The sequence below is a fragment of the Microtus pennsylvanicus genome, chromosome 9 (assembly GCF_037038515.1).
Source record: "Microtus pennsylvanicus isolate mMicPen1 chromosome 9, mMicPen1.hap1, whole genome shotgun sequence".
Taxonomy (NCBI): domain Eukaryota; kingdom Metazoa; phylum Chordata; class Mammalia; order Rodentia; family Cricetidae; genus Microtus; species Microtus pennsylvanicus.
In genome coordinates, this window is record NC_134587.1 from 35,987,048 (window position 1) to 36,001,001 (window position 13,954).

General features: G+C 37.1%; 1 protein-coding gene across 1 annotated transcript in view; it reads left to right on the plus strand.

Annotated features, from left to right (window-relative positions):
* The window catches only part of Lrp1b (LDL receptor related protein 1B), a 1,720,116-nt gene that overhangs the window by 1,065,885 nt on the left and 640,277 nt on the right, over window positions 1-13,954 (plus strand). The window contains exon 18 of the mRNA XM_075985306.1: window positions 5,500-5,616. Within this exon, the coding sequence (XP_075841421.1) occupies window positions 5,500-5,616 (117 nt within the window). The remainder of the gene's footprint in view (window positions 1-5,499; window positions 5,617-13,954) is intronic.

Consider the following 13,954-nt stretch of genomic DNA (forward strand, 5'->3'; position numbering starts at 1 on the left):
ATAATAAAATCCATTTTCAAAGGAATGTAAATAATCTGATTAAAAACAAGTTTTGGCAAAATTATGGGGAGAAAGAGCTGTCACATATTCTTATTGGTTGCATAAATTGATGTTTTACATTAGGAAAGTATCTTAGCGAGGGTTTCTATAGCTGCTACGAAAGACCATGACCAAAAAGCAAGCTGAGGAAGAAAGGGCTTATTTGGCTTATACTTCCAGATCATAGCCTCTCATAGGAGAGATCAGAACCAGATCTCAAGCAGGGATGGAACCTGGAGGCAGGAGCTGATGCTGAGGCCATGGAGGGGAGCTGTTTACTGGCTTGCTTCTCCTGGCTTGCTCAACCTGCTTTCTCATAGAACCTAGGACCCAAGGTTGGCATCACCTGCCTTTGACTGGACCCTTTCTGATTGATCAGTAATTAAGAAAATGCTGTACAGCTGCATCTCATGGATGCCTTTCTTCAGCTAAGGCTCCGTATTCTCTACTGACTCTGTCTAGTATCAAGGACACACAAAAGCAGTCAGTACAGAAAATGTTAAATTCAGTAAGTCCCAAAATGTATGCGTGTTTATCTCGGGAATATCTATTTTCCCATTGTAGTTTAAAGCTATGTATAGAAAAACCTGGGGAAAAAGTTATTCACCTGAGATCTATGAATAAAAAGCCTCCAAACCAACTCAACTTTCAATGAGTAAGATAATTGATAGATTTGTATATTTGCCATGCGTAGTTAGAAAAACAAAGCTCATACTCAAGTGTGAAAAAGAATCAATTTTCAAAATATCTCGTACATAAAGAAAAATATACACATTATTTACAAGAAAGCTAAACTGAAACACAGTTCTATGTATCACTCATAAATTCCCATGTAGTCTTTAAAATATTCCTGGACATAAAAAGAAACTAAGGAGTCAGGCCTGTCAGGGGGAAGTCAGTGTGTGGGAGAGACTTCATGGTCCATAAAATGAGGCTATAATACAGGTTTTTAAAAATACAAAGCAAAATACTATAGCAAATATATAGAAATAAACTGGATGTAGCTGTACAACAGAGACAAGTATATATTTGGTTGACCTCTTTGTGATAGCAACATTTCACCAGGAGCAAATTGCCAACTGGTAGCTTACAGGACTGGAGTAGCAATGGTCTAAACCCTATGAGCTGGTTAGAGAAGGCACCCAAAAGAGCAGTAGCGCATGCACAGGTCACAAAGGAGCAGACCCAGCCACACAGAGAAGCTTTAGTCTCTCAAAAATACAGATTCTTTTCTGTCTAATTCTCAGAGAATTTCAGAGGTCAAGAGGAATGACTGGTGATTACATTTGAAATTCACTTTCCTGTAAGTAATGCTAATAATTCTTACACTTTCACCTAGGCAGTCCCAAGTCAACATTTTCTCCCATCATTGAACATTAATTGCATTGGACAATATTCTTTTGCTCACATCATCCAACAAATTTGATCAAATGCACACTAAGCAGGTATAATTACATTAAAATAACCAATATATTAAAACCAGACATTTTACAAGATAAACTATAAACGCTTCTGTCTCCTCATCTTTTATAGTGCTAAAAATAAGATCCAGGGGCCAGCACATGGTATCCAAATGCTGTACCATTGAGGTACATGTGCAGCCCTTGGTTTTTTAAGTTGAAGTTTTAAAATGTAACCCAGGCTAAATAACCTTGAAGTCATCATCTTCCAGCTTCCTCTTCCTAAGTACTACAATTTACAGCGATGAGATGGTACATGTTGTCTAAACAGAATTCTAAACAGAAGTGACAAAGGTGATGTTCCTGACTGTTTAGTTTGAACAGTCTCCGCCTCATCCAGAGCTCACGCTTTTGGGTTTTATTGAGATACATGATAGCAGTGATTAGCAGGAAACCCTTATACTATGGGGGAAAACTCTGATTCAAGTGCTAGATAAATAATTCTGCAGAAGACACTGATAAGTTCCTCTTTAGGGCACTATTTGCCATGAAATTAAAGTTGTTTGGGGTCACTGTGTGACATCACCTTCAAGCTAATAACACATGGTGCGAAGGAGGACTGAGAAGGAAAACACTGTTGTCTCTGTTTGAGTCCATTGATCTGAAGTGCTAACGCTGTCAATTTGATTATGTCTCGAAGCCTCAACTCAAAGGCTTAAGGAAAAAAATATCTTTCTCCTCTGAAATTAGTTAAATTTCCCTGGAAGGAAAACGAAATACTTTCCCCCAGATCAGAAGGGATAGTGAATTCAAGCCTTTCCTAGTCTTAATCTTTCAATAACTATGTAGAAAATTCTCAAGTCAATGACTACAGCAGGTCCTTCAGCTTCACAGCAATAGTGAGGGCCACACACACACATGCCCCTGCCATTACAATGGTCATTAACCCACTATTTGAATTAGCCTGAGACAGAGACCCACATTGGAGCACTGAACTTAGCTTTCAAGGTCCAAATGAAGAGCAGAAGGAGGGAGAACATGAGCAAGGAAGTCAAGACTGCGAGGGGTGGGTCCACCCACTGAGATGGTGGGACTGATCTAATGGGAGCTCACCAAGGCCAGTTGGACTGGGACTGATGGAGCATCTGATCAAACCGGTCTCTCTGAAGGTGGCTGCAAATGAGGGCTGACTGAGAAGCTAAGGACAATGGCACTGGGCTTTGATTCTACTTCATGTACTGGCTTTGTGGGAGCCTGGTTTGTTTGGATGCTCACCTTCCTAGACCTGGATGGAGGGGGGAGGACCTTGGAATTCCCATGGGGCCTGGAACCCTGACTGCTCTTAGTACTGGAGAGGGAGGGGGAGAGGTAAGGGAAATAGGAGGTGGGGAGGAGGTGGAAAATTTTAATAAATAAACAAATAAATAAATATTCTTTCTAATAAGAGCTACCAAAGTTTTGCAAGACCCTAGGGAGAGGCTGATAGGAGAGACTGTAGTAACAAGACCATGAAATTAAAGACAGTGGTTTTCATAAACTTAATAGGTTATGATTATGGCAAAGTTGGAATTAAATGGAGATAAATCACCTAATGATGTTTTCATTTAAAATCATTAGAGAGTGAAATACAATAGAAAGAGAAGGAAGGGAGAAGGGAAAAGCAAAAAGGAAAGAACAGGAGAGGAAAAAAGGAAAAAAACTAAATACATTAAGAAAATGGGAAAGGGGAGAAGATAGGGAGAATGAAAGGAAAGGACAATGAAAAGGAGGAGTCCTTGTGAAATTTCTATTAAAACAGAAGGGGAAGACACTTGGTTGCAACAACTGAAATAGAATAGAGATCTGTAAGGGGAAATTATCCATCTCCTTCACATCCTAGCCTTTTTCATCAATTAAACCAAAGCCCACACCTTGGGCATATGCTCTTGCATTGTTTTCTGTTCCTTAAAAAAAACACACAGTTTTATAAAATCAACTAAGACCTTCATTGAATTTATTTTGCATGTTAGTATTATAAAAATAGAAGGCTAGTAATATAAGGCAATAACAATGGTAATTAGAAATATTTAATGTTATTTAAATTGAAAACTTCAGAACTTCAGACATTTGTTAGAAAAAATAAAATGTATTAATTTACTACAAATAATCAGTTTTTAAAATGCAAACAGGTATTATCTAAATATTTTGATACTTAAATCCTCATGTGCATAGCAAAATGTACATTGCAATAACATCCTTAATTACTCTAATTGTAGGTACTATAACTCCAGCCCATGGTGTCAAACTAATAAGTAAATTTTAAATTTTATTTTTAAGTAATCTGCACAATATTCACTAATTCTGATCACACAGCCATGGGCATATGTGTTTGTATACCTTTATAAGAAGACTATTTTAAATTACTTTAATGTAGTTTAGCATTCAAGGTATTCTTAAAAAACCAAATAAAAACACATTTTATTTTCTAATACATATGGAAGAAGAAATCTGTCATTAAACGGTTCTCTGTTTCTTGTGTGGAAATTCAGATTTTATGCAGTCTCTTACTGTCTGGAAGAATCATCAATATAGATCTTTTTCTCCCATTCTCAGATAGAAAGGCATGGTGATTGAGACAATCCCACTCAAGACAAATTTCTGTTTTGAAGGAAAAAGAAACAAATGAAAATGAAACATTAAAAGTAATTTGTGTACAGTACCGAAAGGCGTAGGGTCTGGGGAAGAGCAGAAAAGTGAATCACTTTTGTGCTCTAGAACTCTGACCTGGCCAATAAGAAAGGATAAAGCACTCCTAGGAGGACTCTGTTACTTCAGCTTGTGTCTTTTCACCACAGTGAGCAGTTTTGCGTATTCCTGCCCATTACAACTCTGAGTACAGTTATCAAAGAAGCTATGTATCAATTTATACAGCTGCACAAGGCGTCCGTGTAAAGTCTTACGCTAGCTACATGTCTTAGACAATATTTCTGTATTCCCACTTCACATGGAAAGTTCACTTAGAAATGAAGAGGTAAATACAAGGCAAATGTTAGACAAAAAAAGACAATTATGAACCTGGATTAGAACCTAGGGACCCTGTATGCCTACAAGCTTCTCTTGGCATTACAGGGGAAAATATTTTTTTTCTTGTTTACCAACATATGTTAGAATTTTTTTACATTTATTTCTTTTAAAACAATACTTTCTCATTTTATATAGCAATCCCAAGTCCAGCACCCTGTGCTCCTCCCAGTCCCCCAACCTTCCCACCACCCCACCTCCATCCACCTCTCAGAAAGAGTAAGGCTTCTCATGGGGAGTTAGCATAATTCCTTTCTATAAGGGAGTTGGATGAAAATGAATTCAATAACATTTTAAAAGCACATGATTGGAAAGTTCTTAGAATAATGAGCTATCTTCATTTGTGAAAATTTTCAAGAAGGTTCATTATTTTAGCAGCCAGTTTCACTGAAAGGCAAAGTGTACCTATCTTCAGAGTAGAGAGGAAGCTAGTTTTACAAAGCTTCATCTAAAAATTCACTAAAAAAATGTTGTATCCTGAAAAAGATAGAAAGGAAGAAAGAGAGAGAGAGAGAGAGAGAGAGAGAGAAAGAGAGAGAGAGAGAGAGAGAGAGAGAGAGAGAGAGAGAGAGAGAGAGAGAGAGAGAAAGGAAGCTGGGCTGTGGTTGTACATGCCTTTAATTCCAGCACTCAGGAGGCAGAGGCACACGGATTTCTGTGAGTTAGAAGCCCCCCAGTCTACAAGAGCTAGGTCCAGTAGGTCCAGCAAGGGCTGTTACACTGAGAACTCAGTCTTGAAAAACAAACAAACAAAACAACCAACAAACACAAAAAATGCATCCTGAGAAAAGAAGCCATGCCTTTGAAAGATTATGGAAGGGAATATGTGGGAGAGTTTGGCAGGAGGAATGGGAAAGGGGGAAATGTAATTACATTAAAACATCAAAACCTAAAAATGTAAAACATAAACAATAACACATATATTTTAAACATATATTGCAGGTTCCATTCCTCAAAAATTCTGTGAATTTATTCTTTGTGTATAACCTGATCTTTACAGCCAGAACCTGCCAGGCTGACCAGTTCTCTTGTGGAAATGGGCGCTGCATTCCCAGAGCATGGCTGTGTGACCGAGAGGATGACTGTGGGGATCAGACAGATGAAGCGGCATCCTGTGGTAAGTTGAGAATAGTTGTGCTTTAGTAGAGATGTGGCAGATACAGCTTACTGGTGCTATATTTCCTTACAGCTATTTTTATATGAATAAGATTCAAGGAGGCAAATGCATTATTCATTGCAGTGCTTTGAACATGACTTTCAATGCCTGCTTCAGAATAGCTCTCATTCAGAATAGGTAGTTACAATAGCCTCAGTTAATAGATCTCATTCAGAATAGATACAATACCCTCAGTTGAAACACATGGATCCAGACATTGCAGATTGTGTTAGGACGTAGCTATTAGAAGGCCAAGCAGACACTCTTTTGTTAATCTTGGAACTATTAGGATTTAACTTGCAAAACAAAATTGTGTTTTGATTGACATTTGCAGCAAACAACCAGAGTATGTTTCTTGTTAGAATGTGGATGACACATTCTGGGAGTAGTAAATCATCGAAACTGAGATTAAGTAGTAAATAACAATTGTGAATTTCTGTGAATTCATAGAATTCTGACTGCAAAAAAAAACTGTGTTGATGGTATCCTTCTCAGTCACATATCACTAGATTTCCAATTTTCAAAAAGATTTCTTTTTGACAAAGGATTTGTTGTTGACAAAGTTGCACATGCAATTATTTTCTTTTGTACATGTAGATCTGTGTAAATTCCCTTCCCAGCGGTGAATAGTGCAGAGACTGCAAGGACTATTAGATGCATAGTTTCTCAATGAGTCTTCATGCCAATCTGTAGGAACCCCAATGTTACCCATACTTCACACATAGAAGAACAGAGACAGACCCTTTGGCCACACACTTGAGACCATGAAGTCAGTACATATTAGGCTATCTTATGAATACAGGCGCATTTTAAATTAAAACTAGTCATTCTGGAATTGCATCGATTTGGGTATGAGGCATGAGTAGCTAAGAAGATACAGGCAAAGTCATATTCTCATGCACATCTTGATTAAGGACACACATCCCTATTATAGGCTTTAAACAATGATGTGCTACTATTTTAACATTCCCTGCTACAAGAAGCAATCTCACTTTCTAAATGGTAAAATCAGGGAGAGAGATGCAGAAATAAGTAATATGTAGTATATCTGCTTTATCAATGCAATAAACCAAAGATTCATTCACAACACAATTAAGACAGTAAATTTGCTATAAAATTATGAATCTCAAGTTTGTTGCCTTCATTTAAATGTTTAGTTTTAAATTCATAACAATTTTGTTTAAAAATGGCATGTATGTAAGTAACAACACTCTAATAGATTTTGTGAACATACAATAATCTCTCAGAAGCTTCCTTCTGTTGTATTAACATCCTATTGCCATGTCATTTTGTATTAGACGACCAGGTATAGAACATGTTCCTAGTAGATTGTCAGCTACTTACCTATTTGTCAATCCAACCCCTTCAATGTCTGATGGAAATCCAAATCCATAGTCATATGTATATGAATTTATATGTGCATATACATATTTATTTTGTATGATTTTAATTGATTTAACATAATAAGACATCTTGAGGTTTTATTAAACAACTTTTGCGTTGTTTGTCCAACCTCCCTTCAGATCCTTTTGTATTGATCTTCCTACTCTTTGCCTAGTTGATATTCCATATCCCTCATAAAAGAAAATATGAATATATAAAGCATGAAATACATTCAGTTTGTTAATTGCTGTTATTTGAGAATTTATTGTATTCTGATCGTGTGTTTTGACAATCATGTTTGAATCAAATATATCACTCATTACTTCTCCTGCAGTCCTTCCCTGATCTCTCTGCACCTTTCTTTCCCACCTGCATATGTTATTTTTTAAAATACACTGAGTGCACTTACTGGATCCAAATGTGCATGGGTGTATAGTCATCTATCAGAGCATAGGTAGCCTCTCAGGGGCTGTGCTCTTGAGAACAGCCCACTCTTTCTGCTTTTACATCAAGAGTTGTATATAAGAAGCTGAACAAGAAGCTTTGGGAGAAACAACCTCCCTTTGTAGGAGAAATTATATTTCTGTGGCATAACATGGCCTTTCACTAAATTCAAAATGACAAAGACTAATAAGAAAAAGGAAACAACATCCAAATGGTATTACCCATGCATGTAGACTATATAGCTCCTGTTTCCATATTTCAACAGATCTAGACTGCTTTACATTTGGTCTTGGAACAGAGGAAATTCCCAAAGGTGTCAGCCTTTGCAGAAGACTTCATTCTTGTATTTTCACTTAAGTCTTAAGATCTACCACTGGCATGTTTAATAACTAGTGGTTTTTTGTGGAAAATAATATTAAATTCAGATTTAAAGTGTGCAAACACATATGATTATATTTGCTTCTGATAAAAATTAGAATCTATGGACAATGGAGAGGAATTTTCATTCTCACTGGAAAAGTTTGAAGTCTTACCTATAGAGAATGGGGGTATCATTTTCCTACACCCTCAGCAGTGTTTCTTGTCAGTTCTTTTCTCAATTTTGGCCTTTCTGACTGAAGTGAGACAAAAGTAGACTATTTGCATTTCTATGATTTCTAAGGATCTGGGACATTTAAAATATTTTTCTAAGCTATTTGTATGTTTCATCTTGATAATTCTATATTAGATCTGTTTTCAATACTTTTAATTATACCCAATTTATTTCTCAATTTTTGATTTATTGAGTTCTCCATATATTCTGGGTATTAATTTTCTATTGGATACAGAGGTGACAAAGATTGTCGCCTATTAGGATTAACCTTCACACGTTTCCTTAGATGTACAGAAGCACTCAAGTTTTATGAGTTCCCATTTGTTAATTGTTGGTCTTATTCCCTAAGTAAATAGAGTCCCATTTAAAAAATCCTTTCTATACCTGTACTATGTAGGTTATTCCCTATGCTTTCCATAACACTTTCATAATTTCGGGTTTCCTGCTGAAGTCTTTGATACATTTTATTAACTTTTGTTCATGGCAATAACGATAGGTCTAATTGTATTATTTTACATATAGATGTTCAGTTTTCTCCATACCATATTACTTCTTCCAATCCATGAGGATGTGTGACCTTTCCATTTTCTAGCATCTTCCACAGTCTCTTCCATCAGAGATTTAAATTTTTTCATTGAAGAGGGCTTCTAATGTTAATGCGACTGTTTCCATGAACTGTTTCTTATCAGTATTCTAGAATTTATTGATAGAAGCTTTATCCATATCTGGAATGTTGAGTTCTTCATTAATTAAAATACCTAAGCACAAACTAAGTGTGCTAGTATACACCTAGAATTGCAACATTTTAATAGAGGAGACAGGAAAATTATGAGTCAGTGCCAGTTTGAATTATAGTGAGATCAAGTCTCCAAAATCAAAGAAAACTAATGAATCAAAATAAACAAAGACCTGATGATATTCTTAAAGTGCCTAATATATGTGCACAAAACATCTGGTTTCATCCATAGCACCACATAAAACTGTACGTGGTGTATGCAGCATGCCTGAAAACCCAGCACTTGTTTGGTGGAGGCAAGAGGATTAACATTTAAAGGCATCCTCAAATAAATATCAAGTTTTATGTCTGCATGGACTGTGTAAGACACTGAAGATACCAACAACAATGATAATAAATATATAAACCTTATTAAATCAAGTAGATTGACTGACATAATTCTTTCACTTGGGAGGCAGAGGCAAGGTGGATTTCAGTTAGTTTCAGATCAGCCTGGTCTATAAGTGAAGTTTAGGCAGATAGCTACAGAGAGAGAGAGAGAGAGAGAGAGAGAGAGAGAGAGAGAGAGAGAGAGAGAGAGAGAGAGAGATTCAAAAAAAAGGAAACTAGATTGTCCCTTTGGGTATCTGAGTACTTGCAGTGTTAGTATTTCCAAGGTATTTTATTTTATGTTGAAAGTCTGATTCTCCCTTTTCCATTTATTTCATGGGCTGTCCCGAGTGTTATCCTTTCTACTTTACACCATGCTCCCTTATCAACTTAACCTCCTTTTATCTCTTCAGATTGAACCCATGACTTAGTACATCAAGGGTTCAACCAGCAGCCCACAGGCTGCCTGCATGTACAGCTGTTAATGCAACTTAGTACGAACATCATAAACTTACATAAAATATCAGGACATATTTATATGAACAGTTTTGAGCTTATTAAGCAGTTCAAATGTGAGCCTTTTATATAACAGTATCACGTCAGAATGTCTAAAATTTGGTCACAGCTGGAAATTAAATAATACATTAAACATATCTTAAGGCCTTAACCAAATCATAGAAACACATTTAAGAATTGTTTTATAAACACTCAATTATGCACTTCTGTGAAAAATTTAATCTAATAATTTAAATTATGTCAATATATTATTGATCCAACTATCCCTTCATCTAAATTTGCCATCATCTTGCATGTGTGACAAAAATATCATGGGGATATTTTTCAAAATATTGTGAGATGTGAGAGCATTCTACTTGTGGTATTTTCATGATGCATTCTTACTCAAAAATTGTATCTGTAAAAAATTGAGTTCATTCAGAATAAATAATTCTATTACTATATTAATGATCACATAGTTTCTCTAAATATTGAAGAAAACTTATTTTAATAGCTTTTCCCTAGTGTGGTTGTCAGAGATTTACATAAACTTCACCTCTCCATGTGACTGAAAAAAAAGTGGCAGGTTCTCGAGAGCAATGGAGGCTGCCCCCTCTCCAATGTGCAAAACTTGAGAAATAAGATGCTGGACAATTCAAAGCCCACCAGTCACCGGACTATCAAACCAGTGCTTTCTGGGTTTTTGTATCACAAATTCAAGAATGAATTTTATGGGACCTGAAAGGCAAGGGTGAGTTTGGGGAAAGAATTTAAGCCCCAATTAGAAGAGCCTCCTGTTTGGCACAATAGGATGCAGAGGACTGGTGTCCGGGATGCTATTGGTCAACTGCTATTTAAGAGGGACATGGCCACAATGGGATGACATGTGGAGAAAGTTTGTGAGTTCACTTGGGCCAATTTAAGAAGCATTTTCGCATAGTGTTCTGGCAGGGGAAGGGTTAAACAGAGAAAAATGAAGAGGAAGCTAAAGCAAGAAAGGGAGCTCTCTTTGGAAATCCTGGCTTTTTGCCAGAAATGAACCATGGATTGCAGATTCCAGCCAAGTAATGGATGCAGAAACAGAGACTTGTAGCATTTTTGGTGTCTGTTCTAAGCTTCGTGACCAGTGTCTAGCTCCTGTCATTTTCTCCCATTTTAAAATGGTGACAAGAATGAATATGGTCATCCTTTTCATTTTTAAAATTTACTTTTCCCATCTTCTGTTAATCACGAAATTATTAACAATACACCTTGATTTTTGAAAAATCTTCTATGCTGTGTTTGGCAGTTAATATCAATAAGAAGATAAACTTTTTGTAGTTAGAAGTTTTAGTGTTTTATCTTTTGGATTTTTAGGTTTTTTTTCTTATCCTCAATCTGACATTAATTATCATTGTTAAAATTATGCAACTCAAAGAAATCAGGAGACTATGTTTACCTATGCATCTTGAAGATGGGTATTTTGTACCCTAGGTTGCTGCTTCTTTTGTTATTTTCTTTGCTCTGTGAGTTTGTATTTAAACATTCTTAAGATTTTTATGCTTAAAAATGGAAGGCAGCCTTTTGCTAAATTGTATTTTTGTTATCTTCATTGGGATATTATATTATTTGCATTTATTTGTTTACTTATTGTTACAGCTCCCTCATTGACAAGAAAGCCCCGCCTGCAGGGTGTGTGTGAGTGTGTTTGTGTGTCTGTGCGTGTGTGTGTGTGTGTGTGGTAGGAGGTGGGCACAGAGACCAGATTCTGAAAGGCAATTATGGAAATCAACAATTTGTTCTTCAGCTTAAATGTTCTGTCTTTCCCACATTTCTTGCACAAGACCCAGCATCGTGCACATTGCTTGCTACAGTGAGCTTCCTGTACCTTCCCTGCCCAAAAGGTATCTGTCTGGTGGGTTTAGGAAGAACACCAAGTACCTGTTTTGAGGGGAAGGCAATTCATGTAATTTTTAGCATGAAGAAGTAGCCGGAAGTCTGTGATTTCTTCATGCCCTACAAGTTTAATTTGTTAAGACATGCACACACACACACACACACACACACACACACACACACACACACACACACAAGTCAGCAGAACCATAATGGCTTATCTCTACAGAGACTGATGATCGCTCTTAGTTGGATGATAGTGGTAGACCAGCAGGCTTCTGCCAGCACTCTCACACTGAAATTGCCTTTTCAATCCCGACAGGTTACAGGGTCAGCAGTCTTTATCGTATGTCCTGAAGACTTTAATACGCATTCAAGCTTTGAGGAACACTTTCCCGACAGCTACTTTGGAGCTCCCTTTCCTGGTGTTTTTTTACACAAACAAGAAGTACAAGCTAGAAATGACCTAGCCAAGCATGCCCTTGAGAGTAAAACGTCAGTGACTGGGGAATGTCTCTGAGGTTAGAGTACTTGTTTGTGGAGGAAAGGGTTTACCTCCCTTTTCAACTTTCAGTTTATCATGAAAGAAAGGCAGGGCAGGAGCTCAGGCAGAAACTCAAACCAGAAGCTGAGGCAGAAGCCATGGACCAGTGCTATTTACTCGACTGCTCCTCCTGACTGGCTTCACCTGCCTTTTTTTTTTTTAACAACCCAGGAACATATCTATCTGACCAGGAGTGCACTACCCATAGTGAACTGATCCTTCCCATATGAAGAAAATGTCCTGAAATCTTTACTACAGGACTCTTGTTAGAGGTACTTTCTCAATTAAGATTCCATTTCCCAAATTTCCCTTGTGTCAAATTGACAAAAACAAGAGCAACAACAAACAAAACAGCATGTACACTTCCATAAATATTTCCCTTAATTTTCATTTTTCTTAATGTTAAATTTATTATTTTAAAAATCCCCATATTGAAGCCCTGTATTGATCAAGAAAACTTCAGTTTTGTATTGTGGAGGCAACATCTTGAAAACAGGCTCTGTTCATATTTAGCTCACATGTACCCAGTATGATAGTAATTTCATTCAATATAATTTGTCACTCACGCTAAATTCTTTCTTTTGTGTAGGTCTTGATACATTGCTTTCCATCAAAACAATATTTCCACATGGATTTATTAAGTTAGTACTTGTGTGGCTTAGAGTGACGGTCAAACAATGACTTCTAGGACTGCTTACCTTCATCTCCCTCCCCTTTTTAGAAAGGGTCTCTCTATGGAGCCCTCACCCATATCCCTCACGGTGATATCCCTGGTGGGCATGAGCTCACTATGTAGAACAGACTGAAGTTAAACTCAAAGAGATGCCCCTGCCTTTGACTGTAGACTGTTGGAATTAAAGGCGTGTGCCACCACACCTACTTTCATTGTTTAAATTGATTTTATTGAGCTATACATTTTTTCTTTACTCCCCTTCCTGCCTCTTCCCTCCCCTCTAACCTTCACCCAAGGTCCCCATGCTCTGGATTTACTCAGGAGATCTTGTCTTTTTCTACTTCCCATGTAGATTAGATCTATATATGCCTTTCTTAGGGTACTCATTATTGTCTAGGTTCTCTGGGATTTTGGTTTGTAGGCTGGTTTTCTTTGCTTTATATCCAAAAGCAACTTAGGAGTGAGTGTATATGAAATTGTCTTTCTGGGTCTGGGTTACCTTACTCAGTATGATGTTTCCAGCTCCTTCCATTTGCCTGCAAATTTCAAGACGTCATTATTTTTTTCTGCTGTGTAGTACTCTCTTGTGTAAATGTACCACATTTTCCTTATCCATTCTTCTGTAGAGGGGTATCTTGGTTGTTTCCAGGTTATGACTATGACAAATAATGCTCCTACGAACATAGCTGAGCCCATGTCCTTGTGGTACGAATTGAGCACCCTTTCAGTATATACCCAATAGTGGCATTGCTGGGTCTTGAAGAAGTTGCTTCCTAATTTTCTGGAAAAAAAAAATGCCATACTGCTATCCAAAAGGGGCTATACCAGCTTGCATTCCCACCAGCACTTCAGGAGTGTTCCCTTTACCCCACGTCCACTCCAGCATAAATTGTCATCATTGTGTTTGATCTTGGCCACTTTTATAGGTGTAAGATGGAGTTGTTTTGATTGTTATTTATTATGGCTAAGGATTTTGAGCATTTCCTCAAGTGTCTTTCAGCCATTTTAAATTCCTCTCTTGAGAGTTCTCTGTTTAGGTCTATATTCCATTTTGTTTCTATTGTGTAGAACAATTTGAGGAGTATTGGTATTAGTTCTTTGAAAATCTTGTAGAATTCTGAGCTGAAACCATCTGGTTCTGGACTTTTTGTGGTTGGAAGACTTTTCATGACTTTCTATTTCATTAGC